The 25,861-nt window shown below is 31.5% G+C and overlaps 3 protein-coding genes across 6 annotated transcripts; 2 read left to right on the top strand and 1 right to left on the bottom strand.

Annotated features, from left to right (window-relative positions):
• Positions 1-1,896: 1,896 nt before the first annotated feature.
• LOC123921270 (ABC transporter B family member 2-like) lies at positions 1,897-14,870 on the top strand. Of its 3 annotated transcripts, XM_045973744.1 has the most exons (13): positions 1,897-2,077; positions 3,303-3,572; positions 4,960-5,014; positions 5,109-5,284; positions 7,918-8,118; positions 8,419-8,678; positions 9,421-9,961; positions 10,444-10,799; positions 11,494-11,903; positions 11,997-12,238; positions 12,659-12,906; positions 13,356-13,768; positions 14,050-14,870. In XM_045973744.1, the coding sequence occupies exons 2-13, from the start codon at positions 3,357-3,359 to the stop codon at positions 14,601-14,603; spliced, it is 3,672 nt and encodes a 1,223-aa protein (XP_045829700.1). In that variant the 5' UTR covers positions 1,897-2,077; positions 3,303-3,356; the 3' UTR covers positions 14,604-14,870. The 3 variants fall into 3 exon arrangements, with proteins under 3 accessions (XP_045829700.1, XP_045829702.1, XP_045829701.1); XM_045973746.1 differs by lacking the exons at positions 1,897-2,077; positions 3,303-3,572; positions 4,960-5,014; positions 5,109-5,284 and adding an exon at positions 7,396-7,551 and having other exon boundaries at positions 14,050-14,785; XM_045973745.1 differs by lacking the exons at positions 1,897-2,077; positions 3,303-3,572; positions 4,960-5,014; positions 5,109-5,284 and adding an exon at positions 7,665-7,817 and having other exon boundaries at positions 14,050-14,784.
• Positions 14,871-16,093: 1,223 nt separating this feature from the next.
• On the top strand, positions 16,094-21,065 carry LOC123921110 (putative beta-glucosidase 41). 2 transcript variants are annotated; one of them, XM_045973520.1, is made up of 13 exons: positions 16,094-16,653; positions 16,858-16,924; positions 17,021-17,079; positions 17,326-17,401; positions 18,430-18,501; positions 18,601-18,688; positions 18,924-19,179; positions 19,511-19,626; positions 19,913-19,974; positions 20,067-20,098; positions 20,180-20,282; positions 20,533-20,641; positions 20,770-21,065. In XM_045973520.1, the coding sequence occupies exons 1-13, from the start codon at positions 16,522-16,524 to the stop codon at positions 20,963-20,965; spliced, it is 1,368 nt and encodes a 455-aa protein (XP_045829476.1). In that variant the 5' UTR covers positions 16,094-16,521; the 3' UTR covers positions 20,966-21,065. The 2 variants fall into 2 exon arrangements, with proteins under 2 accessions (XP_045829476.1, XP_045829474.1); XM_045973518.1 differs by having other exon boundaries at positions 19,751-19,974.
• A 2,732-nt stretch (positions 21,066-23,797) lies between these two features.
• On the bottom strand, positions 23,798-25,220 carry LOC123921112 (inositol-tetrakisphosphate 1-kinase 1-like). The gene has a single exon (XM_045973522.1). It carries the CDS (start codon positions 25,218-25,220, stop codon positions 24,177-24,179), a length of 1,044 nt encoding a protein of 347 aa, XP_045829478.1. The 3' UTR covers positions 23,798-24,176.
• Between the last annotated feature and the right edge of the window lie 641 nt (positions 25,221-25,861).

Below are 25,861 nucleotides of genomic sequence, written 5' to 3'. Positions count from 1 at the left end.
TACAAAATTAATGATTTTTGTTCTCCAATTTTTATTTCGCAATTTTGGTCCTCTCATTTTAAAAAAATTAAAACATTTGATCCTCTTCATTTTTTTCCTTACAATTTTAATGATGTGATGCTTCATTAAATGATGTAGCACTAAATATTTTGCTTATATGACTGCCACATCAAATAATTGTAGGAAAATGCTCATTATCACGAAAATTGTTTCACGAACTGACGTGGCAACCGCAACTTTGCCTATTATTTTTCTATTTCTGTATCTTTCACCACGTGTTTCTCTCTCCGACTTTTCTTTTCAAATATTTATCTCTTTCTTTTCTTCCACAACCGCTTCACCTTCATTCATGGCAACTACATTTCCGACGTTGTGTGTATTTTCACACCTCTACTGTGCATATCTTGAAGCATTTATATCTTGTTGGTGAGAAGAAATTTGGACCCAAACATATATCAGCATCTACCGTTCCAGCAGTAACACAACAAGTCTGTTCTAATCATGATGGAAATGAGAATATTGGTGTAGTTTTAGGGCCCGTTTGGTGCGCATGATAGGATAGTGATAGTATAGGATATACAATAGGATAGTGATAGGATAGGATATCAGCAGGATAACAGTTATTCTCAGTTATCCTATCCTGTGTTTGGTGCACACAGGATAACAAACATGATAACTATTATATCATATTTTTAATACATATTTGTTCATACCAATATGATAAGATACATAACATATTTAAATGACAAAATTACCCTCGTAAAACAATTGTTATTTGTTAAAAATTATATTGTAATACTTTGAATTTTATAAATAAAAATATAAATAAGTAATTGTACAAAAAGAAAAAGTAATCAAATAACTTTAAATTTTAAATACAAATCATGAGAAAATAAACAAATTAAGTTTTTTATATGAATCATGATCAAATAAATAACTCAATTATACATGTTAGATAAGCTAAATAAATATATGATATATGTAAATAATAAAACTACCATTGCAAAAGAATTATATTTAAGTTGTTATTAAATTTAAATTAATATTCTTATTTTGCAATTTTTTAATAATTATTTTAATTTAAAATATTGTAATTTTAGGAGAATTTTGATTTTTTAGATTATATAAATTACAAAATTACCCTTGTGAGAAAATCACATATATATTTAAAAATTAATTATTTTATTATTAATTTACTATCAAATTATTTTATTAATTTTCAATTTTTTATTTTAAAATATATTTTATAGAATAAATCAATGATTTTTTTTTTTCTTATCCTATCCTGCTGGTAACCCAGCTCAAATTCAGGATAAGGATTTTAACTAGAGAAACAGGATAGGATAAGCTTCATGATTAACTTATCATATCCTGTTGTGTCACCAAACACTGGATTGAGACATGATATGATATAGTTATCTTATCCTGTGCACCAAACGGGCCCTTATAGTAAGAAAAAAGGTGGATCAAAGATTTCATGAACTGATTTCTTTTTGGGAGATCAAAGAAATTTAAAGATCCTAGGTTTTGTATGTGAAGCGATGCAGAATGAATAAAAACAGGGTTCGTGGAATTTTCGTGAAACCGCGTTCGCTTATATAGCATTCCTCATAATTGTATATTGTATTTGTTAAATATAATAATAATAATAATAATAATAATAATAATAATAATAATAATAATAATAATAATAATAATATTGTATATTATTATTTAAAAAAATAGAATTGATATCACTAATTTGTCTGATAGTTAATAATACAATAGATATTCTTAGAATCTAAGGAAAAACACAGAAACAAAGAAGTATAGATACCAATTACGCAAGCTGCCTCAATTTTGTAATCTTATTGATTTCTTCTTCATTAAGGCAAATGTGGTAGCTTTCTTCGACTCAAATTGAAGCCTAACCAACGTTCCTCTCAATACAATACAATACAATATGTATTGCATAAAAGAGTGTGTGTGTGAATGTTGATCGTTACAACCAAGTTAACCAAAACACAAGCTTGTAGTTCGCTACAATATATTTTAGTGAAGTTTTGAGCTTAATTTCCACAAGCACTTCCTCCCACAGGTTTTTTTTTTCTTTTTCCTTTTCTTTACAATTCATTCTAATGTCTATATCGTATAATAATTAATTAATTAATTATGCACTTTTGTCAAAATATAATCAGATTTTTTTTGTTACTATAATATTTGTATGAAATTTTCACCGTCATTAGCGACTATGATTAGATTTATTATTACTGGAGTATAAACTAATTTTCAAAATATAATAATTATATTGTATGTTGAATATGATTTTATAGTTCCTAAAAAAATAAAAATTTATCTTGAAATAATTATAGTCTTACAATATTTTCAGCTCACTCTTTTACTATTAAGTCAATATGATTCAAATAATTTGCTATAGGTATGTTTATAACATTATGAACATCTTCCGGCACTCATAAAAACTTAAAATATTTTAATAAATGATAAATTAAATATACAAAATTTTAGTGTCAAAAGATCAAGAAACAAAATAACAGAATTATAGATCTATGAGCCGTTTAGATTTAACTTATTTTTGAGCTTATGAAAATAACTTATACAAATAAATAAACTTTTATGTTAATTCATAAGTTACCACACTAAAAAAAATTGTATCTTTATAAATTGTTTTTTCATAAACTAACTTGAAAAACTTATAATAATATATAAAAATTTATTTGCATATGTTGTTTAACGTAAACTCAAAATTAAATCAATCCAAACGGGCTCTTATAAATTGAATTTCAAGTTCTTTTTTTGTTGCAAATACTTGTCATTATAATATATAAAATATTATCTTCAAAGTTCGGTAGCATTATTTAGATATGGTCACAATTTATTTGATTTTATATAGGACCAAACCTAGTTATGGAAAATATAATGGGGCTAAAAGTTGGGGAAAAAAAAATTATTTAGACAATAAAAGAAATTTCAAAATTTCATACAAACTAAAAAAAAATAGTTAACCTTTATAATGTATGGTAAGAAGATACTAGTATGTATTAAATCTATTTAGAATGATTATATTCTGTCCACAAATTCTAGTTCAACTGACATAAATACCGAAATTGCTAGATCGAACATCATGACCTGAACTAAAAAATGACTATATTCAATCATTTTCACCTTAAATTTTGAGTTAATAACCCATCCACCAACTGCACATGCATGTAGACGTGAAGACGTCCCTAGTTATATTATTTTTTAACAAATTATAATATCACGTAGTCACATGATATTAATTTTTTGTTTAATTGCTGTTTCAGAAGCTCATATATATAGTGAACATTTCTTTGTATCATTGATCTCTCAAGTCAATTATGTCAAGAAGAGGTTCAAGGGGGAAAAGGGTTCCATTGCTGAAGCTTTTCTCATTTGCTGACTTCTATGATTATGTCTTGATGGCCGTTGGATCAATTGGGGCATGTATTCATGGTGCATCTGTGCCTGTTTTCTTTATCTTCTTTGGAAAAATTATTAATGTCATAGGTTTGGCTTACCTTTATCCTAAAGAAGCTTCTCACCAAGTTGCCAAGGTTTGTTTTTTCTTCTAAAAATTAATAAGTATGTTACTAATTAAGAACTTTCATGTGTTGTCCTCTTCCCATGTGTTTTCCATGGAGAACATATGTTAAGTTTTCTACCCAAATGAGATAATACCATAATACTAATATACTACCAAAAAAAAAAAAAGGGTAACGTATTTAACACTTTTATTGAATTTCATCATTAAAAAGTGTATTTTTTTTTTACAAAAGAATGTTCATGATTGTTGACAAATTAAATATAAAAATCAAATTTTCTAAACTCTAAGTATTGGCCAATAAGTTCTTATATATACTGGTAATTTTTCATTTAATTTTGTGTATCTAAGGGTAGTAATTTCCATTGGTGGTACATGGTGAAATAAAATGAAATGGACTAACATCATTTTTAAAATCTATCTAGATTTTTTTTTTCTGTTACATGGATCAAAAGGACAAGCGGCGCAGCTTGTTGTCCGTTTACCTTTCATTAATGTGTGTGTATATATATATATATATATATATATATGATGTATAGTATGAGAATGATAAAGATATATGAGAATATGAGAATGAATTTTTAGCCATTGGGTCACCGTCATTAGTCGGAATGAGCATAGGGTAGCCGGAATGAATAACATCGCCGCTGATTAACCCACTTGGGTTGGTGCATTGGTATTGACTTGGGACCTGGGAGTGTGCTCCTCTTGAGGTCTGAGGTTCAATTATCTCTGGTGCTAATTTAGCTTCTTCAAAAAAAAAAAAAAAAACATCGCCGCTGATTAGATTTTCGTCGTCGGTGACAGTGGCGGTCGCAGGGAGATTCAAAAATGAAATCAGATCTAAAACGTGGAGAATGAAAAAGAATTAGTCGGTGACGGTGGCGGTTGCAGGTTGTGAATTTCAGTAGCACCATCAAGATTTTTAGGTTTTTTATTTGATTTTTTTTTATCTAAGAATAAAGCATTCAATGAAGAGAGAGAAGTTCTGTACTTGTGATAAATTAGAGTGTGACATGATACACTTTTAGTGTTTTAATCTCAACCCTTCATTTTTAATCTAATGACTATTATTCATTCTCATGTTCTCATATAACTTTACCATTCTCATAGTATACACACTCACTCTCTCTCTCTCTCTCTCTCTCTCTCTCTCTATATATATATATATATATATATATATAAATTAATTTTTCTTTTTTAAGAAAAAAAATAGACCAAATAACAACTATTGAAAAACTCACACACACAAAGTGGAGTGATTGGGGTTCATCCGACCTATCAATTTTGATATTTTTGTCAGTTGAGCTAGGATTTATGAACAGCTACTATTCTATTTAGTAAAAAAAATATGTAAAATAAAAATATTTTTAATATTATACCGGTTTGTGATTGTGCAGTATGCGTTGGATTTTCTATATCTAAGTATAGTAATATTGTTTTCATCATGGGCAGGTATGAATTTATTTATAAAACTTTAAATAGTACTCCTCCTAGTCCTACTCAAGTAAAAATATTTGAAATGTTTGATTGAATTAATAATCCACAGAGGTAGCTTGTTGGATGCATACCGGGGAACGTCAAGTAGCAAAGATGAGGATGGCATATTTAAGCTCAATGTTGAATCAAGATATAAGTCTTTTTGATGCTGAGTCATCAACTGGAGATGTTATTTCTTCTATTACAACTGACATCATTGTTGTTCAAGAAGCATTATCTGAGAAGGTATGTTGAGTGACGTTTTTCTTAATTGTATTGGAATTGCAAGTACATCAACAAATGTATTTCTTTAGTAATTGTTTTTTTTTTTCATTAAATTTAGGGTTTATAATATTTTTGTCTAGTGTTATTTAAGCGAATTTTGGTTTTCTTCCTTCTAATATTTTCTTTGTAATTTTATTCTTATAATTTGAAGATTTCTCGTTTTAAGTCTCTCGTAGTACTTGATGACATTTTACAGGAAGAAAACCAAAATTCGTCCAAATAATAGAGGGCAAATGTGTTATTTTAACCACCACCACCACCCCACCCCCCCCCCCCCCCCCCCCCCTCTAATATTTCTTTAAAATTGTTGAGTTAGATATTAAAAAAAGTCAAACCATTAAAGTTGCCGCATGCCACATAATCTATTTGGTATATTCAAATGTCATTAGATATCATGAGGGTTCTGTTCAAAAAAGATATCACGAGGACTAAAAACAAAGTGCCTTCAAATTATAAGTGTGAAATCCAACCCACTCACCACCAAATTGGGTAGTTCGAGTTTGACATAAAATACGAGTTTTAAAAGAAAATGCTAACTAATATCCATGTGATACTCCTTAAAGAAACCAAAGCGCAAAGCAAAAAACAACAAAAATAATAGAATTATCTTAAACTATGTGTAGTAAAATTTTTAAAAGAATTTAGCCTTAATTGCAGTTTTGGCCCTCCATGTTACACAATTGTGTGATTTTAGCCCCCAGGTTTTAATTGTGCGATTTTAACGCCCTGAGTTTGATAATTGTGTGATTTTGCCCCCCAAGTTTCAATTGTGCGATTTTGGCCCCCAAATTTACCCCGTTTGGCATTAGCTAGTCCCCGTTTAAATTTTTTAAATTTTTTTTTTTAAAAAAAAAACGTATTAATTTTTAAAAGGTTTAATCATTATTGTTTTTTTTAAAAAATAGTTTATAAAATTTTAAAAATAAAATAAATTTTAAAATAAATTTTTTTTATAAAAAATTAAAATATGTTTTAAAACTTTGTAAAATGTTTTTTTATTTTATTTTTAAAAACAACAATTAAAATAAAATATATTTTTATAAAACATTAAAATATGTTTTAATACTTTGTCAACTGTTTTTTTTAGAAAAAAACAACAATTATTCAATATTTTATTAAAAAAATTAGTACATTTTTTCAATTTTAAAATGTTGCAAGAGCAATTTTTAGTTAAAAAAGTCAACGGGGGCTAACAATTGCAAAATGAGGTAAATTTGGGGGGCCAAAATTGCACGGTTAAAACTTGGGGGGCCAAAATCGCACAGTTGTCAAACTTAGGGGGTTAAAATCGCACAATTGAAACCTGAGGCACCAAAATCGCACAATTCTAAAACTTGGGGGGCCAAAACTGCGGTTAAGCCAAAAATTTAATTTATATATATGGTTTTGGTTTAAAGTTATTTACAGATACATCCAATTATTTTAAATAATTTAATTTATATACATCGTCAGTATGCGTTCAATAATATATAACACATCATGTATTGTGTTTAAAAACACATAATATGTTACGTTCATTAAATGATGTGACAACACATTATTGAATGCATGTATAAAAAATCTTTACACTGACGATACAGAACAATTAAGGATTTAATTTAAATACACTAACGGTGTAAAATAATTTTACACCGTCAATAAATACCAACCATGTTTTCCGCCACATCACCCCACTTCACCCCACTTTCTTGATATGACATGGCAAAATGGCGGTTGTTTATTGTACGATTGTGTAAAACTATTTTACATCGTCGGTGCATATCAATTAAACTCAACGATTAAACTCTCTTTGAGTTTAATTGTTATGCACCGTCGTTATAAATTTTTTTTGCACATACATCCAATGACGCGTTGCCACATCATTTAATGAATGTGACACATCATGTGTTTTTAATTACCATACATAATGTGTCGACATATTATTAGACGCATGTGCAAAATAACTTTAGACTGACGGTGCATATAAATTAAATTCCTTTTAAAATACATGACCTACCATATTCAATCACATTCTTCCAATCATCGAAGTTAGATTTTGTTCTCATCATGAGTCATCACCTTGATAGCTTCCTCCTCTCATTTTCTCCTCTTCCATCCAAATTCACTCACTCTATAGTATTATTAGAAGAATCGTGTCTTGGATAACATGCCATCCGTTTTCAATTTCCCTGTCGGAAAGAAGGCAAATTCTATCTTGCTGTTACATTTCCTCCATACACAACTACAAGGTATATATATATATAACTTCACTTAACATTGTTACTGCCATCATTTGTTCTGCTTCTAGTACTCTTCGTTTGTTCTGTTCACCATTTTCTCTTTTTGTTTTTGTTTTTCTTCGAAACGCCTTAAGTCAGTAATTAGTAATTAGTTGTTAATGTGAGTAATTTTCTCCTTCAACATACTTTAACCTAGTCCTTTTAAACTCTTAACTCAGTTAACCCTTAGTTCAAACTAGTTGAACTATTCAACACCCCAGAATATTCTATATATGGTTAGTTAGGCTCTATTTGGGAATATTCTACTCAGTTAACCCTTACCTGTTTATTTGTTCAATAAAAGTTGTGTTAACTAAATGATTGATGCTTTTACAGGTTGGGAACTTTATGCACTTTGTAAGCCGATTTATAGCGGGCTTTATCATCGGCTTTTTCAGAGTTTGGCAGATCAGTATAGTGACACTTGCTGTTGTTCCTTTGATTGCTATTGCTGGAGGTCTTTATGCATATGTGACATTTGGGCTTATTGCAAAAGTTCGTAAATCATATCTAAGGGCAGGTGAAATCACTCAGGAGGTGAGATCATATCATGTTTTTGTCACACAACTCACATTTGCTAATTAAATGGATAAAAAAAAATAACAGAATAGTATTCCAAAGTCTCTCAAATAGGATTATCTCCAGTGGATACGGTGGAGGGAGCCTATGAGAACAAAAAACATATCAACAACGACTAGAATAAAAAATGTTATAGGAACCATTTTAAGAGAATGCTATCACTATAGCAAGCTTGTATTTATTGTTTATGGCAAGATTTGTTTATGCAGGACCTATTACAAAATTATACTAATATTCCACTCTTGGTGAAAATATAAGGTGATAGGAAATGTCAGAACCGTACAAGCATTTGGAGGAGAACAAAGAGCGGTGATATCATACAAAGTGGCTCTGAGGAACACATATAAGAATGGTCGAAAAGCAGGTTTAGCAAAGGGTCTAGGACTAGGCTCTATGCATTGTGTCCTTTTTCTATCATGGGCTCTGCTTGTTTGGTTTACCAGCATTATTGTTCACAAGGGCATCGCCAACGGTGGAGTGGCTTTCACTACCATGCTCAATGTGGTTATCTCTGGCCTGTAAGCCTTTGTTTTAACTGTGTTTTGAAATGGCTATAGGGTAGAAGATATTGTTAATTTCATGTTAAAAGTTTTTAATTTCATGTTAAAAGTTTTTGTTGAGTAAATTCATGATATAAAACTAGTTTAGAAAAATAGTTGCTGATGTGGCATATATGATTGCAAGTTAGTTAAGTTAGTTTTTCCTTCTAACTAACTTTTGATTTTTTCCCTTCCATCTACTCCCGTTATATAAAACAGTTTACAAGATTGTAAGTTGTATGATTTTACACGCTAAAATTGGTTGAGAGAATTCTATTCAGTATTCAAAGTGAGAAACTGTAGTGAGGTTTTGTAGGTGAGATTTAGGTGTAATTGGGATCAAGGGAAATTGCGTGAAAGTTGTCAGAAAACTCGAGAGAGAACAATTCCTAGCTTCAATCCTTAAAGACTTTTGAATAAGATTGGACTGAAGTTGTGCTTAGTCTCGGAGACATGGCCATCATTTGGCCGAACTCCATCATCAAATTTTTATAGTGTCTTTGGAACCAAGTTCGGAATAACCAACCTGTCCCAATGCATATTTCGTCGTGAATTTGAAAAGCTACAAAATGAAGTGGTGGCTCATCATGTGTTCTCATCAGGACTTTTCTTTGTTATAATAACCAACCTGTCCCAATGCATACTACGATATTCCATTTTCTTTGTTTACATATCATTTTTCTAAATTATGATAAATGATATTTTGTTTCTCACTTCTCAGGTCACTTGGGCAGGCAACACCCGACATTTCTGCATTTATCAGAGCAAAGACAGCAGCTTATCCCATTTTCGAGATGATAGAGAGAGACACAGTTAGCAAAAATAGCTCAAAAAATTGTCGAAAATTAAAAAAAATAGATGGTCACATACAATTTATTAATGTCTGTTTCAATTACCCATCTCGCCCTGATGTTGCTATTTTCAACAATCTTTGTCTTGAGATTCCTTCAGGTAAAGTTTTGGCACTTGTAGGAGGGAGTGGTTCAGGAAAAAGTACAATTATATCGTTAATTGAGCGTTTCTATGAACCAATTTCTGGTCAAATTCTGTTAGATAGGAATGATATAAAAGAACTTGATCTTAAATGGCTTAGACATCAAATTGGACTAGTTAATCAAGAGCCTGCACTTTTTGCTACAAGCATAAGGGAGAACATATTGTATGGTAAAAATGATGCCACTCCTGAAGAACTAAGCCGTGCTTTGGAACTTTCTAATGCTCACTCTTTCATCAACAATCTTCCTGATGGATTAGATACTCAGGTAATAATACTTGAACAACATTTAAACGTAAACAAATTACCAAAATGTTTCTTAATCATGTACAACAATTTGAGAAAGAATTTGTGGTTGCGATTGTGGAAGCAGCGTCAAGGTCTTTGATGCCTTGCGTCCATATCACGATATGGCTGTATCAGTGATATTTGACCACAATTTTACACAATAATGAGAATCACGACGTGGCCGCTATTTAAAACCTTGATCATGTGTTAACTTCCATGTTTCCGTCAATTTTTTCTCGCCCTATCTATATATAAATAATTATCCTAGAAACTAGGCGTAACCAAGGAAAATATTTATAGATTAAAGGTTAAATTCTTTCCTTCTAACTATGTTATATTGTGATTTGTGACTAATAAGTGTGTGCATTACATAACAAGGGTTTGAAAATAAGTTTCATAGCTCAAAAGTTAAAATTTGATAATGCTTTTGGTTCACAAGATGATACTAAATTTCTTTTGTAGGTTGGTGAGAGAGGAATACAATTATCAGGGGGACAAAAGCAGAGAATTGCAATATCTCGTGCGATAGTTAAAAATCCATCAATCCTTTTATTAGATGAAGCAACTAGTGCTCTAGATGCAGAATCTGAGAAAAGTGTACAAGAAGCTCTTGATCGTGTCATGATTGGTAGAACAACTGTGATAGTAGCACACAGACTTTCAACCATTAGAAATGCAGATATGATAGCTGTTGTTGAACGAGGGAGCATTGTGGAAACTGGAAATCATGAAGAGCTCATTTCCAACTCAAATAGTGTATATGTATCTCTTGTTCAAGGCCACCCTTCTCCGGATCCTAGCTTGGGACAGTCATCAAGGTGCTTCACTCTCATCCATAATTACAATTAACATAATTGAAATTAGGGTCCTAAGTCATAGTTGCGATTGCTCCAAAACTCTTGATATAGAGCAGAATGGCAGTCAAAAGCGACTGATGCAACCTCAAGTAGGGTTGTGAAGCTGTGACCGAAAATGTAGTCAAAGACATTTTTTAAAACCCTGACTAAAATTGCTTCACCTTATCAAGATATGATATTTAAATACAGTTCGTGCAAAACAAGGATACTTAATGAAATAAACCCTAACTATGTATAGCAAGGATCACAGCTTGCATTTGCATTTGCAAAAGACCAATTCCATGACTCAAATCTATATCTCTTAGGATCTGTTTGGATTGACTTAATTGAGTTCATCTTCTGGCATAAGCACTTTTAAAACTGTTTGAGTGAGTTTATAAAAGCAGCTTGTTACATGTCCATCAGCTGTTTTATGTTTATTTCCATAAGCTCTCTAGGATAGCTTATGTAAACAACTTATAGCTTAAATGAAAAAAATGTCTTTATTTTATCTTTTGTTATAGAAATAGCTTATACATAAGTACGTATATGATAATCGCTTATGCTATAAGCACTCAATTAAGTTGTTTAAACTCAGTCACATTTCAGTAAATTCCAATACTTCCTTTTAGATAAGGTATCACATTTATGTATATGTATATGTTTGTAATTGTAGCATAAAGAACTCGGTAGAAACATCCCATACATCAATTATTGGTGGTAGTTTTCGTTCAGATACTACTAGCAATGCATGTGCTGATGAAGCAGGAAGTGTTGAAAAGCCGAGGCATGTTTCATTAATAAGATTATATTCAATGATTGGTCCTTATTGGTCTTATGGAGTTTTTGGAACCTTGGCTGCTTTTACAACTGGTGCTCTTATGCCACTCTTTGCTCTTGGAATCTCTCATGCTCTTGTATCATATTATATGGATTGGGATAGCACACAACATGAAGTGAAAAAAATTGCTTTCCTCTTCTGTGGAGCAGCAATTGTAGCTATCACGGCCTATACCATTGAACATCTTTCTTTTGGAATCATGGGGGAACGACTTACCCTTCGTGTCAGGGAAATTATGATTTCTGGTAATCGTGATTAACTTCTTGATTACACTTGTGTCTGTTATCCTATGACATGAACTTTCTTTCACTTAATTTCCTTCGTTCATCTAACTGCAGCTATTTTGAAGAATGAAATCGGTTGGTTTGATGATACGAGAAACACAAGTACTATGCTTTCATCACGTTTAGAGACAGATGCAACTTTGTTAAAAACTATAGTGGTGGACCGTTCTACAATTCTATTGCAGAATGTTGGCCTAGTTGTTACTTCATTTATTATTGCATTCTTTTTGAACTGGAGGATAACACTTGTTGTCTTGGCAACATATCCTTTGATAATTAGTGGTCACATTGGTGAGGTAGTTTCCTCTTTCACTGCATTTAAACGTTAAGAAATTAAAAAATGAGTTAAATATATTTTTAGTCCTACAATTATCTTGAATTTTGTTTAGTTTTTGTTCTAACTTTTCTGTCTCTATAAATTACAAAATTGTTTGTTTTAGTCCCACTTTAGTGACTAAGAGCATGCAATTTTGTAATTTGGCAACTATAAACAAAACATGTAAATATTATAGAGACTAAAAACATATGTAACCGACTAAGTGATTGGGCTCGAGTGGTTAATGAAATCCACCTAAGGACGAATTATTTGGGAGAACCCCAGTTTGATTCTTGGGTGGAACAACTTTTTGCCAGACTTTACTTACCTACCGGCCAAAAATAATGTAACGTTACAAAATCATTGTGTCTAACTATCTTCATGCCATCCTTTATTTCAGAAACTTTTCATGCAAGGATTTGGTGGCAACCTAAGCAAAGCATATCTAAAAGCAAACATGTTAGCTGGGGAGGCTGTTAGTAATATAAGGACTGTGGCTGCATTTTGTGCAGAAGAAAAGATTATTGGTCTTTATGCTCATGAGCTTGTTGAGCCATCCAAACGTTCATTCAGACGAGGCCAAATTGCTGGCATATTTTATGGCATTTCCCAGTTCTTTATTTTCTCATCTTATGGCATAGCCTTGTGGTACAATCTCTAACTTCCTTAATTTCTCATTTACTATTTATTATATGAAATAAAAGGATAAATGTCTTATCCATCATAGATTTCCTTTCTATGTAACACTGACACTTCAGATTGAAAGAGTGTTCAGTGTCCGACACCGACACATGTGGCACATCTAATTATTCATTTTCTAAGATTATTACCGGTGTAGAAATGTTAGTGTCTATGAAGTGCTGACACACTGGCCACGACACTGGTAATAACTTGAGAAAATTTAATAATTGAATGTACCTATATGTGTCGGTGTCGGACACCTGTCTAATACACTTTCAATCGAAAGTGTCGGTGCTACGAGGTTAGTGTTGTGTCCCGTGTTTTTATCAGTGTCACTGTTACCGATTTTCCCATCTCAGTCACTGTTTGATAGTTTCCTTTGTTTTGGGACTTATATATATACACACCTTTTACAGGTATGGATCTTTATTGGTTCAAAAGGATCTTTCTACCTTTAAATCAATCATGAAGTCATTTATGGTTTTAATCGTAACAGCATTGGCTATGGGGGAAACTTTGGCACTTGCACCAGACCTTTTGAAAGGGAATCAAATGGTTTCATCAATTTTTGATATGATAGATAGAAAGTCAGGAATAATGTATAATGTTGGAGAAGAGTTGACGACAGTGGAAGGAACAATTGAGCTAAGAAAGATCAATTTTAGCTACCCTTCAAGACCAAACATTGTTATTTTTAATGATTTCAATCTAATAGTTCCTTCAAGGAAGAGTCTTGCCTTGGTGGGGCACAGTGGTTCTGGTAAAAGCTCAATAATCTCACTTATACTTAGATTTTATGATCCAACATCTGGGAAGGTTATGATTGATGGTAATTTGTTTCAACAACTTATGCCTTAACTTTTCTTATTCCATTAGTATAGGATAGTCTTTCAATAAGTAAAATGCTCTAGGTTATACTCATACTCTCTCTGGTTTCATATATAAGCAAAAGTTCACTTTTTAGGTTCATTCAATAACTAATGTATCTGGCATATAATATAAACCAAATACATTATTTACATCCAGTTGCAGTTGCGGATTGCAATTTAGAATTATGATAACCATAAATGTAAAACATTCTCTTAACAATGACTCATCAAACTTTTACAGGAAAAGATATCAAGAAAATGGATTTGAAATCCCTAAGGAAGCATATTGGTCTAGTACAACAAGAACCAGCACTATTTGCAACATCAATTTATAAAAACATTCTTTATGGCAAAGAAGAAGCATCAGAATCAGAAGTGATTGAAGCAGCTAAACTAGCCAATGCTCATAACTTCATAAGTGCACTTCCTGATGGCTACAAAACCAAAGCAGGTGAGAGAGGAGTACAACTATCTGGTGGCCAAAAACAAAGGGTAGCCATTGCAAGGGCTGTTTTAAGAAACCCGAAAATATTACTTCTGGATGAAGCAACAAGTGCACTCGATGTAGAGTCGGAACGCGTTGTACAACAAGCTTTAGACAAGTTGATGCAAAATAGAACAACAATTATTGTGGCACATAGGCTAACTACAATAAGAAATGCAGATCAAATATCAGTTTTGCAGGATGGAAAGATTATTGAGCAAGGTACTCATTCAAGTCTTATGGAAAATATAGAGGGAGCTTATTTCAAATTAGCCAGCTTACAACAACAACCACATGTACATAATACATGAATATTATAGATGACATAACAAAATTGCCAACACTTTTTTAATACTTGCTACCACACAGTTAAATGAAATGATTTTGTAACTATTGTAAAAATATACATTGAGACTTATAATAAGTTACAACAAATTCCCTTTTCAAAGTAATTTGTTATGTGGTCATTATATAGTAGTATAATTTACTACACAGTTGTGCTGTATCACATTTATGTTGTGCTAAATATTTTATTAGTGTTAAATTTCAGAATTAATATGCACAACAAATTAATTGTCCAAGTGGTAAGGGTCTTAAACCCTTTAAGCAGGTGGTCATGATTCGATTTACGACTTCGCGTATGGAAAAAATTCAATTGAGAGGAGATAATGCACTTGTGTGTCCTACAAATTTCTTGGAGATATTAGTCATCGCTTACAAATGAAAATTTTGTATAACTCAAAAATTATACACAACAAATTTCAATAACTAGCATAATACCCGTGCATACGCACATGTCGCGACCTTGTTGTGTTGTTTTTTTTATCGTAGGGCAAATATAATATACTACGAAATTTGTTCCTTTATAATAAAATCATTCATCATTGAAATGTTAATGTCTAGTGTATGATAGTTATAGAGTAAGGTAAGATTCCTTGTAAAAAATTACTTTTCTATCATTTGAAGTAGATGGAGCATTCTATTGAATTTATTTTATATTTCATAATTTTTACACAGGACGTATATTTATATTCATGTGTTAATAAAGTTGTTTATTTTTTCATAATTTCAATAGGGATCTATGTTTTCTTACTCATATATTAATAAAGTTGTCTAATTTTTTTTATAATTTCTACGAGACTTATATTTATAAATAATCATACCTAATTTTTTTGTGATTTCTATAGGACCTATATTTTTACTCATATATTAATAAGGTTGTTTATTTTTTATACCTTCTACGAACTTATATTTATACTATATTAATACGGGAACCTAATTGTTTTGGTGATTTCTACAAGATTTATACAAAAATTCATTCAAAAATGTGAAGAGTACACATGTGTTATTTAAAACATGGACTAAAAATTGTGACATCACATATATTTGGAGGAACAAAACTAATTGAATTTATTTTATAGACACTAAAAACGAAACTTGAGTTATTTATAATGTCCAAAAAGCTTATTTAACCCATATACCATATAACCACAAATTTTAATTGTCAAGCCTCAAAAAAATTTGTTTAAATTAATAATTTTTTTTATAAAAAAACAGAAACATCTATGAACAATGTTCGTCATTGATATTCCTTAAAAAAAAAAAAATGTTTATCATTGATATATACCAAAAACTTAAAACAATTAGGTAGTTATCATCCAATAGGTGTTCGATTAAGTAAAATCCCATACTAATTTGCCTTATTATATTACTTGCCTTTACAATTAAGATAGTTATCCAATAAGTGTTCGATTAAGTAAAAAGGACAGAAAATATAAGTTCTCTAGAAATGGACAAAGTATAAGAATGGAAAGACAACTCTCTAGGTGGTATTTAGAACACAAATGATCTCTTGTAAGCAACTAATTGAATTAGATTGCACCATTCTTGAAATTCAAGTTTCTTTATCATCTTAAATTCTTCATCTCCCTTCACACACTTCTAAGTTCTACAAAGTTTCCTTTTTAAGAGGAAATCTCTTCAATTCACACATGCCATCTTATTAATTAGTCCCTTAAAAGATAATTCATCCATATTTTAAGAACATGCATATGCCATTTTCTAAGGAAGTACTCATCATCTTTAATTAGTCTATTTCTTATTCAACCATAGTTTTCACCTTTAAGGCAAAGATATATTGCTAGGATATTTTTTGCCATACATATATTAGCCTCTTTACCAAACAAATAACTAACAACCAATTACAGAAAATTTGCTACATCAACCACCATGAAAGTTAGTATTACCAATACAATTATTCTTTTCCTTATTATAACTCAACTCCTTGTAAGAACAGAGTCAATTAGTAGAGGAGATTTTCCAGAGGGGTTTATCTTTGGAACTGCTTCTTCAGCTCACCAGGTACTATTATTCAATCACCTTATAATTGAAAATTTTGAAATAATATAACTATAAATTAATTAGAATTTTTCTCTTCCCAACCGTGTTTCTTTTCTACCTTCCATTTTTTTTATTTTTGTCATTGTTAAAAACTTCGGAATGCATTTTTTTAAGTTTTTTTATATAGAAGTGGTTAAAAATTAAATAATGTGTTATGTAATATAGTTTGAGGGAGCAGTTGATGAAGGAAACAAAGGAGATAGTATATGGGACACTTTCTCAAGATTACCAGGTAGAAAATTAATTTTTAAGTGGATAAAAAATTACCAAAATTTCTCTTTAAGTTGGAAGATCAATTTTCAGTTTTTTTTTGGAATTATAATGATAGGGAGAATTTTGGACTTCAGCAATGCAGATATGGCAGTGGATCAATATCACCGATTTGAGGTGACTTTAACTTTACTCTTAGCTAGTTAGATAACTTGCACCAATTTTCTTTTTGTAAAAACAGTGCATGTGGATAATATATCTATAGAATAATAACAAGTCAGATAAATGAGCACCGCCAAAGTAATTAATAATGATATACTAAAGCATATTATGATGATAAGTGACGCAAGGTTACAATTTTTTTTTGAAAAAATTGAAACCAATCATTGAAGCACATATATACTAATTTCATATTCAATACAGAATGATATAAACTTGATGAAGGATTTGGGAATGGATTCTTATAGATTTTCTATATCATGGCCAAGAATTTTCCCAAGTAAGTTACAATATTTTCAAACCTTATGTATTTTGTGTAACTTGGTAATTAAAATAGGGGTATTTATGGTTCATAAATTGCGTTGAACTGAACTATATTATGGTTTAGTTCAGTTCTAAAAACCACTTCAAGAAAAATTGTTTTATTTCTCAAACCAATTTCAATTCAGTTCAGAACCGATTTAGTTTCAGATACTTGGTTTCAAACCGGTTTTCTAATAGAACTAGTTTATTTTTTAAAACTTTTGATGTTTTCTCTAGAAATAAAATTCCAAAACTTTTGTGGAAAAAAGTTTCCAATTATTTTTAAGGAAAAAAGTTTCAATTTTAATTAGAAACAATTATGGGGTTTTTTTTTGGAAATAAGTTTTCGATATTTTTTTCAGAATAAAAAATCCCAAATTTTTTTGAAAAAAAAAATTCTCGAATTTTTCATAAAAAAGTCAAAATTTGTATGAAAAAGAAATGTTTCCGATTTATTTTTCGAAAAAAAATTCGATTTTGGGAAAAAATTCCAAAGTTTTTTTCGGAAAAAAGTTCCCATTTTTTCGAGGAAAACATTTTCAATGTTTTTTTCGGAAACAAAATTTTTCAATTTTTTTGAAAAAAGTTCCCAATCTTTTTTCGAGAAAAAACTTTAGATTCAAAAAAATTAATTTTGGAGTTTTTTGGGTAAAAAAATTTTCAAAATTTTTCCGAAAAGACATTCTCAACATTTTTACCAGAGAATTTATTTTAGAATTTGATCTTAAATTATAGCAAAAATGTATTCAATAGTTCAAAACTAAGAAACAATTACATTTTTTTTTATAAAAAGTGGTTCATAAATATAAACTGATTATGAACCGGTTATAAATTGAATTATAGTTGTTTTTTAAAAGTGGTTCAGTTCAAAACTATATTCAATAGTTCAGTTTAACATATGGTTCAATGCAGTTTGGTTTACGGTTTGGTTAAGTCAAGTGTATTTTTTGAACATCCATAAAATAAAAGTTCTTAGTGCTAACTGCATTTTTTAAAACTTAATAGATGGAACAGGGGAACCAAATACAGAGGGAATAAAATATTACAACACCCTCATTGATGCTTTATTGGAAAAAGGTTACTAGAGAATTTATTTTAGAATTTTATCTTAATTATACTATAGCAAAAATGTAATAAATACATAAGACTAAAATTTTATATTTTCTTTCCACTTAGGAATCCAGCCTTTTGTAACTCTATATCATTGGGATCTTCCACAGATGTTGGAAGATAAATATGAAGGATGGTTAAGTACACAAATCATGTAAGTTACACCAAAGTTATAGATCTTTGTAGCACTGACATTTCTTATCGAATGTATATTTGGTGTATGATTCGACACGACACCAACACATGCAGTTACATTCATTTAATTCAATTTTTAAATTATAACCAGAGTCGACATGTCAATGTTCGTATATGTGTCATAGCTTCATAATATAGAGGTCTTTTGAGAAAAATAGTTTTTGAGCTTCATACTGATCTCTACTTATTAACAGAAAAGATTTTGAGAATTATGCATATACATGCTTCCAAGCTTTTGGAGACAGAGTTAAGCACTGGATTACTTTCAATGAACCTCACAACTTTGCCCTTCATGGCTATGATTTAGGCATTCAAGCACCAGGAAGATGTTCCCTTCTTGGTCATCTTCTTTGTAAGAAGGGAAAATCATCCATTGAACCATATGTTGTTGCTCATAACATTCTCTTATCTCATGCTGCTGCTTATAGAAGTTACCAGCTACATTTCAAGGTTCCAAACACATAATCTATACAATTAATACTAAGAAATATTACTAGCATCACATTCTTCATATGTCAAACAATGTTTTAAAAACCAAACCGGCCTATTTGACCGGTTGAACTAGGAATTGGTCAATTGGTTTGATCTCGATTACATTGTAGTCTAACCAGTTCAACCGATTTACATTTTTTACTTTTTTTTTTAGTTTTTTATTTATTTATTTGTCATCTAATTGAAGTGTCATTGAAATGATTGAACCAATTGAATCATCATGACCTATGTCTCACTGGTTCAATCTGTTGTCTAATTTTTAAAACGATGATCTTGCATGTTGATTCAGGAACACCAAGGAGGTAAAATAGGGATAGCACTAGATGCTGTTTGGTATGAACCTATAACTGAACTTGATGAAGACAAAGAAGCAGCAGCTAGAGCTATGGACTTTTCACTTGGATGGTAAATCTTAGCATAACATAATGATTATCAAAAAAATTGACAGCTACTTAATTTGTAACAGTTAAGTAATTAAGAACTCATCTACCACATTAAAGATGTGTAACATAACACAAATGTGAATCAGGTTCCTTGATCCTCTTATCTTTGGAAAATATCCTCTCTCAATGAAAAAACTTGTAGCTGAGAGATTGCCAAAGATTACTCATGCAACCTCAAACTTGCTTAAGGGATCATTAGATTTTATCGGTATAAATCACTATACATCGTTGTATGCTCGAAACGACAGGACTCGGATTCATAAACTGGTTATGCAAGATGCTATTTCTGATGTTGCTGTTATTACAACAGGTAAGCTATTGATGCAAATTGAAACCAGTTTTTAGTTCATTTCATCAATTCATAACCTTAATTAAGCTGAATGGAAGTTTCTGATATTTTAGCATACAGAAGAGGAGCTGCAATTGGAGAAAAGGTACGCTCAAAAAACCACTAATGCTGTAATTTTACATATACACTTCATGCTATTAAATCAACACCAATTTTCCTTTTTCAGGCAGCTTCAAGTTGGCTGCACATTGTCCCATGGGGAATCAGAAAATTGATGAAACATGTGAAAATCAAATATGGAAACACACCAGTAATCATAACCGAAAATGGTTAGTAGTTTTTGTGTGCACAAAGCTAGCCTTAATTGCGTTTACGAACTACACATGAGATGAAGGCGCGTCTTTTGTCCAACATGGCGTGTCTTTAAAATTATATTTAAAAATTATTACACATATGAATGTGTCAGTATCAATGTCGTCTCTTTGTCGGTGCTTCATAAATCCATATCTAGATATTAAATTCATCGCAATGCTCAAATTATCATATATCCTTTAACATTTATTAGATGTTTTCTTGCAGGAATGGATGATCCAAGCAGACCCTTTATGACATTACAAAAGGCATTAAATGATGACAAGAGAATAAGATATCATAGGGACTATCTCTCAAACCTATCTTCTGCTATAAGGTTATTATTTGCAAATTTTAACAAGTTCTTGAATTCATGCAGCTGTGGAATCCTTGCATGTAGCTAATGTATTATATAAGATTAATTGGTAGCTATCTTGATAATATAATAACATGAAATCAATGCAGGGAAGATAATTGCAATGTGAAGGGTTACTTTGTGTGGTCATTGCTTGACAATTGGGAGTGGAACATGGGATATACAGTACGGTTTGGGCTCTACTATGTTGATTTCAAAAACAACCTTACTAGGATACCAAAATCTTCTGTGCAATGGTTCAAAAATATGCTTAGATTGGAAAATGAGAAAATTAGTGAAATTTGAATTGTTCTCGTACAAATACAAATATGATGGCAAGTGTATAGCACTCTTTAAGAAATGTTAAAAAGATAATTTGGTATTGCTTAATATTATTTTGATAAAAGGCATGAGAATCACTTGATTTTCAGATTAAACACTGATATTCATAAATAATTCAGTCTGAATTATTTATTATTTATGAATATTTTTAATGTTCAATCCTTAATGCCACTCACCACTTCAGGAAATAACCCATCATTTAAAGAACACTCAAAACCCAAGTTTCTCAATCTTTTTTTAAATTAACACATCCATGACAGGATGTTCAATCTATATAGCTTTAAGCAACACAACAAAAACGAAGATAGTAGCAACCAGGGATAATACCTTGTGTAACAAGAAGAGGGGAACCTTCTTGGCCCTTCTACAAATTTCTTAATCCATTTTTCAGCTTTTACAGTTTTGAACAAGCACAGATAGCTCCACTAACTACTGATATAAGCTATCACAATCAGACAACACATACATTTTCTTTTTTCTGAAATAGCAAAATGATGCATTACTGACCCTAGCACAAGTTGTGCCAAGAAACAAAATAACATAGTATCAGTGATGGGTTTTTCAATACAAAACTCCCATGACAGAAAAATTCCATGGGTACACTACTCTTAAATCACAATCACTCAACACATTATATAGTATTTGCTACTAGAAAGGGAAAGGCACGACTGAATCACAGATCTTTGAGTCACCAGCCTGTAGCCAAGATGACAAACAAAACTGAGGCTAATCAAGCAAAACACATAAAGATTGTCTAACCAATCCCTAAGCAAAAATAATTACCTATGGTACTTATTATATGCCCAAATGGCACTTCAACTTTCTTTTCTTCCAATCATGGAAATGCAAAGTAACAGTTTTGATATTGATGGGTTTAACACTCGAGAAACATATGATCTGACTATCATTCTATGAAATTTCACAAATGGAAAACTTGAATAACTCCAAGTCAATATAAAGGTCCACATAGCTGAGTGAAATACTTACAACTTGTCTACAGATCAAAGTATTATATTAAGGAATTTAGAAAGGTGAAGCAAACCTCCTTTGAAAAGGAAAAAACATTGTCTACAATCCCGCGTACAATAAGTATACTGATCAAAATGAGGAGCATGATAGAATCCATTGTCTTTTGCAAAGAAAAAATGTAATCCATTGTTGCATGCCATATAATATATATGTAAAACTTCAGAAGTTAAGTCATCGTAATAGATTAACTACTATCGGGTCTACAACATCATCGTAATAGATTAAGTACTATTGGGTCTACAACAACCTAATGAGCCTACATAAATATGAATATATTCTAACAAACTTCAAATCTCAAAAATGAGGTCCAAATGAACAGTTGAAGAAAAAAACTCAGTTAGCAGAAGGTCCATGATTAAAAGGGTAAATGATAAATGTTAAAAAGGGCAATCTGATGCAATGAAGTTTCTGCCATGGCAGGGTTCAAGACTTCAAGCAAGATTCAAAATAATTACAAATCTACCATAAGTACTCATACCGTGCATTCTGTAAAAAGATTAGTTCTATGACTCAAGCCCACAACCTCCAACTAGACTGTTAAGGCTCCCCCCTTCAATGGATAAAACTAAATAAAAAATTAAAACACCAAACATACCAATAACTTATCTTAAAATAGCATCACAGGGGAGTACCACTATACAGGGCACTGGATATTGTCTCCAAAAATTGTGAGAAAAGTTACGTGCTTCACTTGTTTAGGTTAGACCCACATCACTTCAAGTACAGAAAACAAAATATGCAACAAATAGTTCAAATTAATATCTCATGCACCTCTGTTGACCACTTATCATTCAATGCAACAAGCGTTTAGTTTACACTGACAAGAAAACATGGGCAAAACATGAGACAACCCACCCGGGCTAAATTGTTTACACACAAGACATACCTTCTAATGCAATATATATATATATATGAACATATTTTGTGGGAGATATTTAACAAAAGAAATGCTAAATATCTTGGCAGCACATACTAACTGTAATGACCAGCTGAGAACAACATAAAGGATTTAGAATTAAGGCACACATTTATGGTTTCCCAAAAATATGTTGATAGGAAATAACTTAGAATTGTAAGTAAAACTTCTGTGGATATATATATATATATATAAACATACAAGGGGCTATATAAGGTTAATATGTGAGAACATCAGTTAATGCAAGATCAGTGCAATCATTGGTCATACAGAAAAAGAGCAATTAGAATTCAAACCAAAATAATTGTTTTGTATGAGGTTCTTAATATAATTGCTTTTGTTAGAGTAATGTGTCAAGGTACTCATAATCAAAGTTATAAGTAGGTTTTTAATAATCCATAATCCCATCAAAAAATATGTACACGGGCTTCCTTCAATACATAAATTGATAAACACTTAATATGCTCATTAAAAACAATTAACAAGAAAGGTTGTGTGAAACTATAGATCAGATGTTAATATTTAGTATCTTGATAACAATTTAACCTGTATTTACACAGATAATTAATGGGTTTTCTTTTCTCATGTTGCCAACTTGCCATAATTTAAGCATCTTTCTCCTTTACTCAGGAGTTCAAATAGCTGGAGGCGAAAGCGATGGCAACTTGAAAAGCCTATATCCTTTCTACTTTATTCTGATCATATCTTTAAGGAATATTCATAAGCATAATACCATACAACGAACCTCATGATTGAAAACAACAGGTTTGAATAAACAAACGACAATATATAAACTGAAAAGGAAACTCTTAAAACAGAATCAATGTAATGAAACCAATCAAAGCAATAAATCTAAAATAAGAATAGAATTTAACAAAATGGAGAATAAAGGCATTGAGTTAAAAAGCAAAAGCACAAAGCAAAAACAGTTTCTAGCATACTGATCTTAGCCTCAAAATACAACTTTCCTAAACCTTGAGGGTGTTTGAAAAAGGTACCTATCTCCAAAGCAATGGTGGATAGAATATACATGTTGTTAAAGAAGTTAAAAAAACTAACCCACAAACAACCCTAAAACTCGTTTTTTTCACCACTGTACCCACCCAACTTCTACACCTAATCAGAAATTCTTCAACTCAGGTCCCTTCTTTACCCATCATCATCAATTCAGCTTAAAGGGTTACCCAAAAGCCACCAACAAACAGAATGGTTCATTCAACACAATCATTTCTAAACCTTAACATCTTCGTCTTTTTCTTCAGTTAAAACCTCATCACTACCATCAATCTTTGCCACATTACCCTCTTGAACTTCTAATTCTTTCTTGTGCATTAAATCAACGAAAAATTGGGTCAAAACGCTTTCATAACCCGGCATTTTAGCATACCCAGGAAAGTAATTGATATCAATAATAAGATACCGATTTCCATATCTAGCATCACGAATCACATCGAAATTGAATAGATTCAGCTTCATAGCACGCCTCAATCCACTAGCAATATCAACAATAAAAGGTTGAGGCGGCATCTCAGTAGTATCATCCAAATTCATCATCTGATAAAACTTCTCATCATCATCCACACTATCCCGATTAGCCAAATTCGAAACCTGCGAAAACGACAACAAATCCTCCGAAACCCCTAACACCTTTTCCTCCGAAACATCAGGTAAAGACTTCCTCTTCACGCAACGAACATGCTCACCAACAACATACACTTTGAAAATCACACCACCATGGTTAACAAACTCTTGCAAAACAATCGGTGGTTTCAGCTTATTCAAAGCATTATGACTAAAAACCAACGCCATTTTATGCGATTTCGCGCTACCATCAGCGACAAGCGGTTTCGCAATCACCGGAAACTTCAAACTCTCCCAAGCCTGACTATCAGAAAGAGTTTCTTTATCATAAATGACAATCTGCTTGGGGATCCCGAACGTTTCGGTTCGGTCATCAACCCTAAGTTCAGAAACAACCTGAAGCATTGAAATTCTGTTGTGAAGACGTTCGATCGCTTCAGGTGCGTCGAGAATAACAGCATTTGGATTTCTTGTTTGGAATTCTTGAAGCTGGCGTTTCCAATCGTCGCCGTAGAGTTTGTGGAGAATACAATCGAACGGACCTTGATCTGCTAAAGAACGGTTTGAGTCGACTCGGACGAGTTGAATACCGCGTGATTTTGCAAGCGTTAAGAGTGATTCGCGGATGAAACTGTTCTGTTTCTTGGGTGCTAACGCGTAACCTATGACGCCGAATTTGTTATTATCAGCCATTGGAATGAGAAATTGGAAGAATTAATGGTGTATTTGTGAATCACATTACAGTGAAGAAACCCTAATTTTGGATGATTAGGGTTTGGATTTTGGAGGAGAATTGGGGAAAATGAAAGAATGGAAGGGGCAAAGAGAGAGAGAGAGAGAGATGAAGAGAGGTGAGTGAGTATATATAGGTTTGAGGATTAGGGTTAGAGAGAATGATGAGGTGACTGGGTTTGTTGGAAAAATGAGGGGTGAAAGAGTACACGTGGTGAATTTATGGGGGGGTTGGGGTTGAGGTTGAGGGTTCGCGCCGCTTTATGAAGCCCGTGTTGAAATATGGGGTGGGATGAGTGTGATAATGATACTATAAAATTAGGAATTTTTTATTTTTGTTCTAAAAATTTTAGTATTTTTTAAGAAATTAAGGTACTCCCTCTATCATTAATTATTGTAAATTCTAATATGGATGACTTCATTAAGTGGTCCATGGTGGATCAGTCATGAATAACATTATAACGAATACGAATTTTATAAAATTTACTGTTTGATTGAAAGTTTATATCATATAGATATCCATAAAAAATTTAGAAAAATTGAAAATCATTTGGTATGTTATTGAGACACATCAAGATTAGCGGTTTATTAAATAATGTAAA

Source organism: Trifolium pratense, linkage group LG4 (assembly GCF_020283565.1).
Source record: "Trifolium pratense cultivar HEN17-A07 linkage group LG4, ARS_RC_1.1, whole genome shotgun sequence".
Taxonomy (NCBI): Eukaryota; Viridiplantae; Streptophyta; class Magnoliopsida; order Fabales; family Fabaceae; genus Trifolium; species Trifolium pratense.
This window is presented reverse-complemented; position numbering and strand designations above follow the sequence as displayed.

Coding starts and splice junctions, on each gene's coding strand:
- LOC123921270 (XM_045973744.1), top strand. CDS start 3,357: ATGTCAAGAAGAGGTTCAAGGGGGAAAAGGGTTCCATTGCTGAAGCTT. Junction 12,239..12,658: donor TTAGTGGTCACATTGGTGAG/GTAGTTTCCTCT, acceptor CCTTTATTTCAG/AAACTTTTCATGCAAGGATT. Junction 12,907..13,355: donor TCTTATGGCATAGCCTTGTG/GTACAATCTCTA, acceptor CACCTTTTACAG/GTATGGATCTTTATTGGTTC.
- LOC123921110 (XM_045973518.1), top strand. CDS start 16,522: ATGAAAGTTAGTATTACCAATACAATTATTCTTTTCCTTATTATAACT. Junction 17,402..18,429: donor ATGGCCAAGAATTTTCCCAA/GTAAGTTACAAT, acceptor AAAACTTAATAG/ATGGAACAGGGGAACCAAAT. Junction 20,642..20,769: donor AACCTATCTTCTGCTATAAG/GTTATTATTTGC, acceptor AAATCAATGCAG/GGAAGATAATTGCAATGTGA.
- LOC123921112 (XM_045973522.1), bottom strand. CDS start 25,220: ATGGCTGATAATAACAAATTCGGCGTCATAGGTTACGCGTTAGCACCC.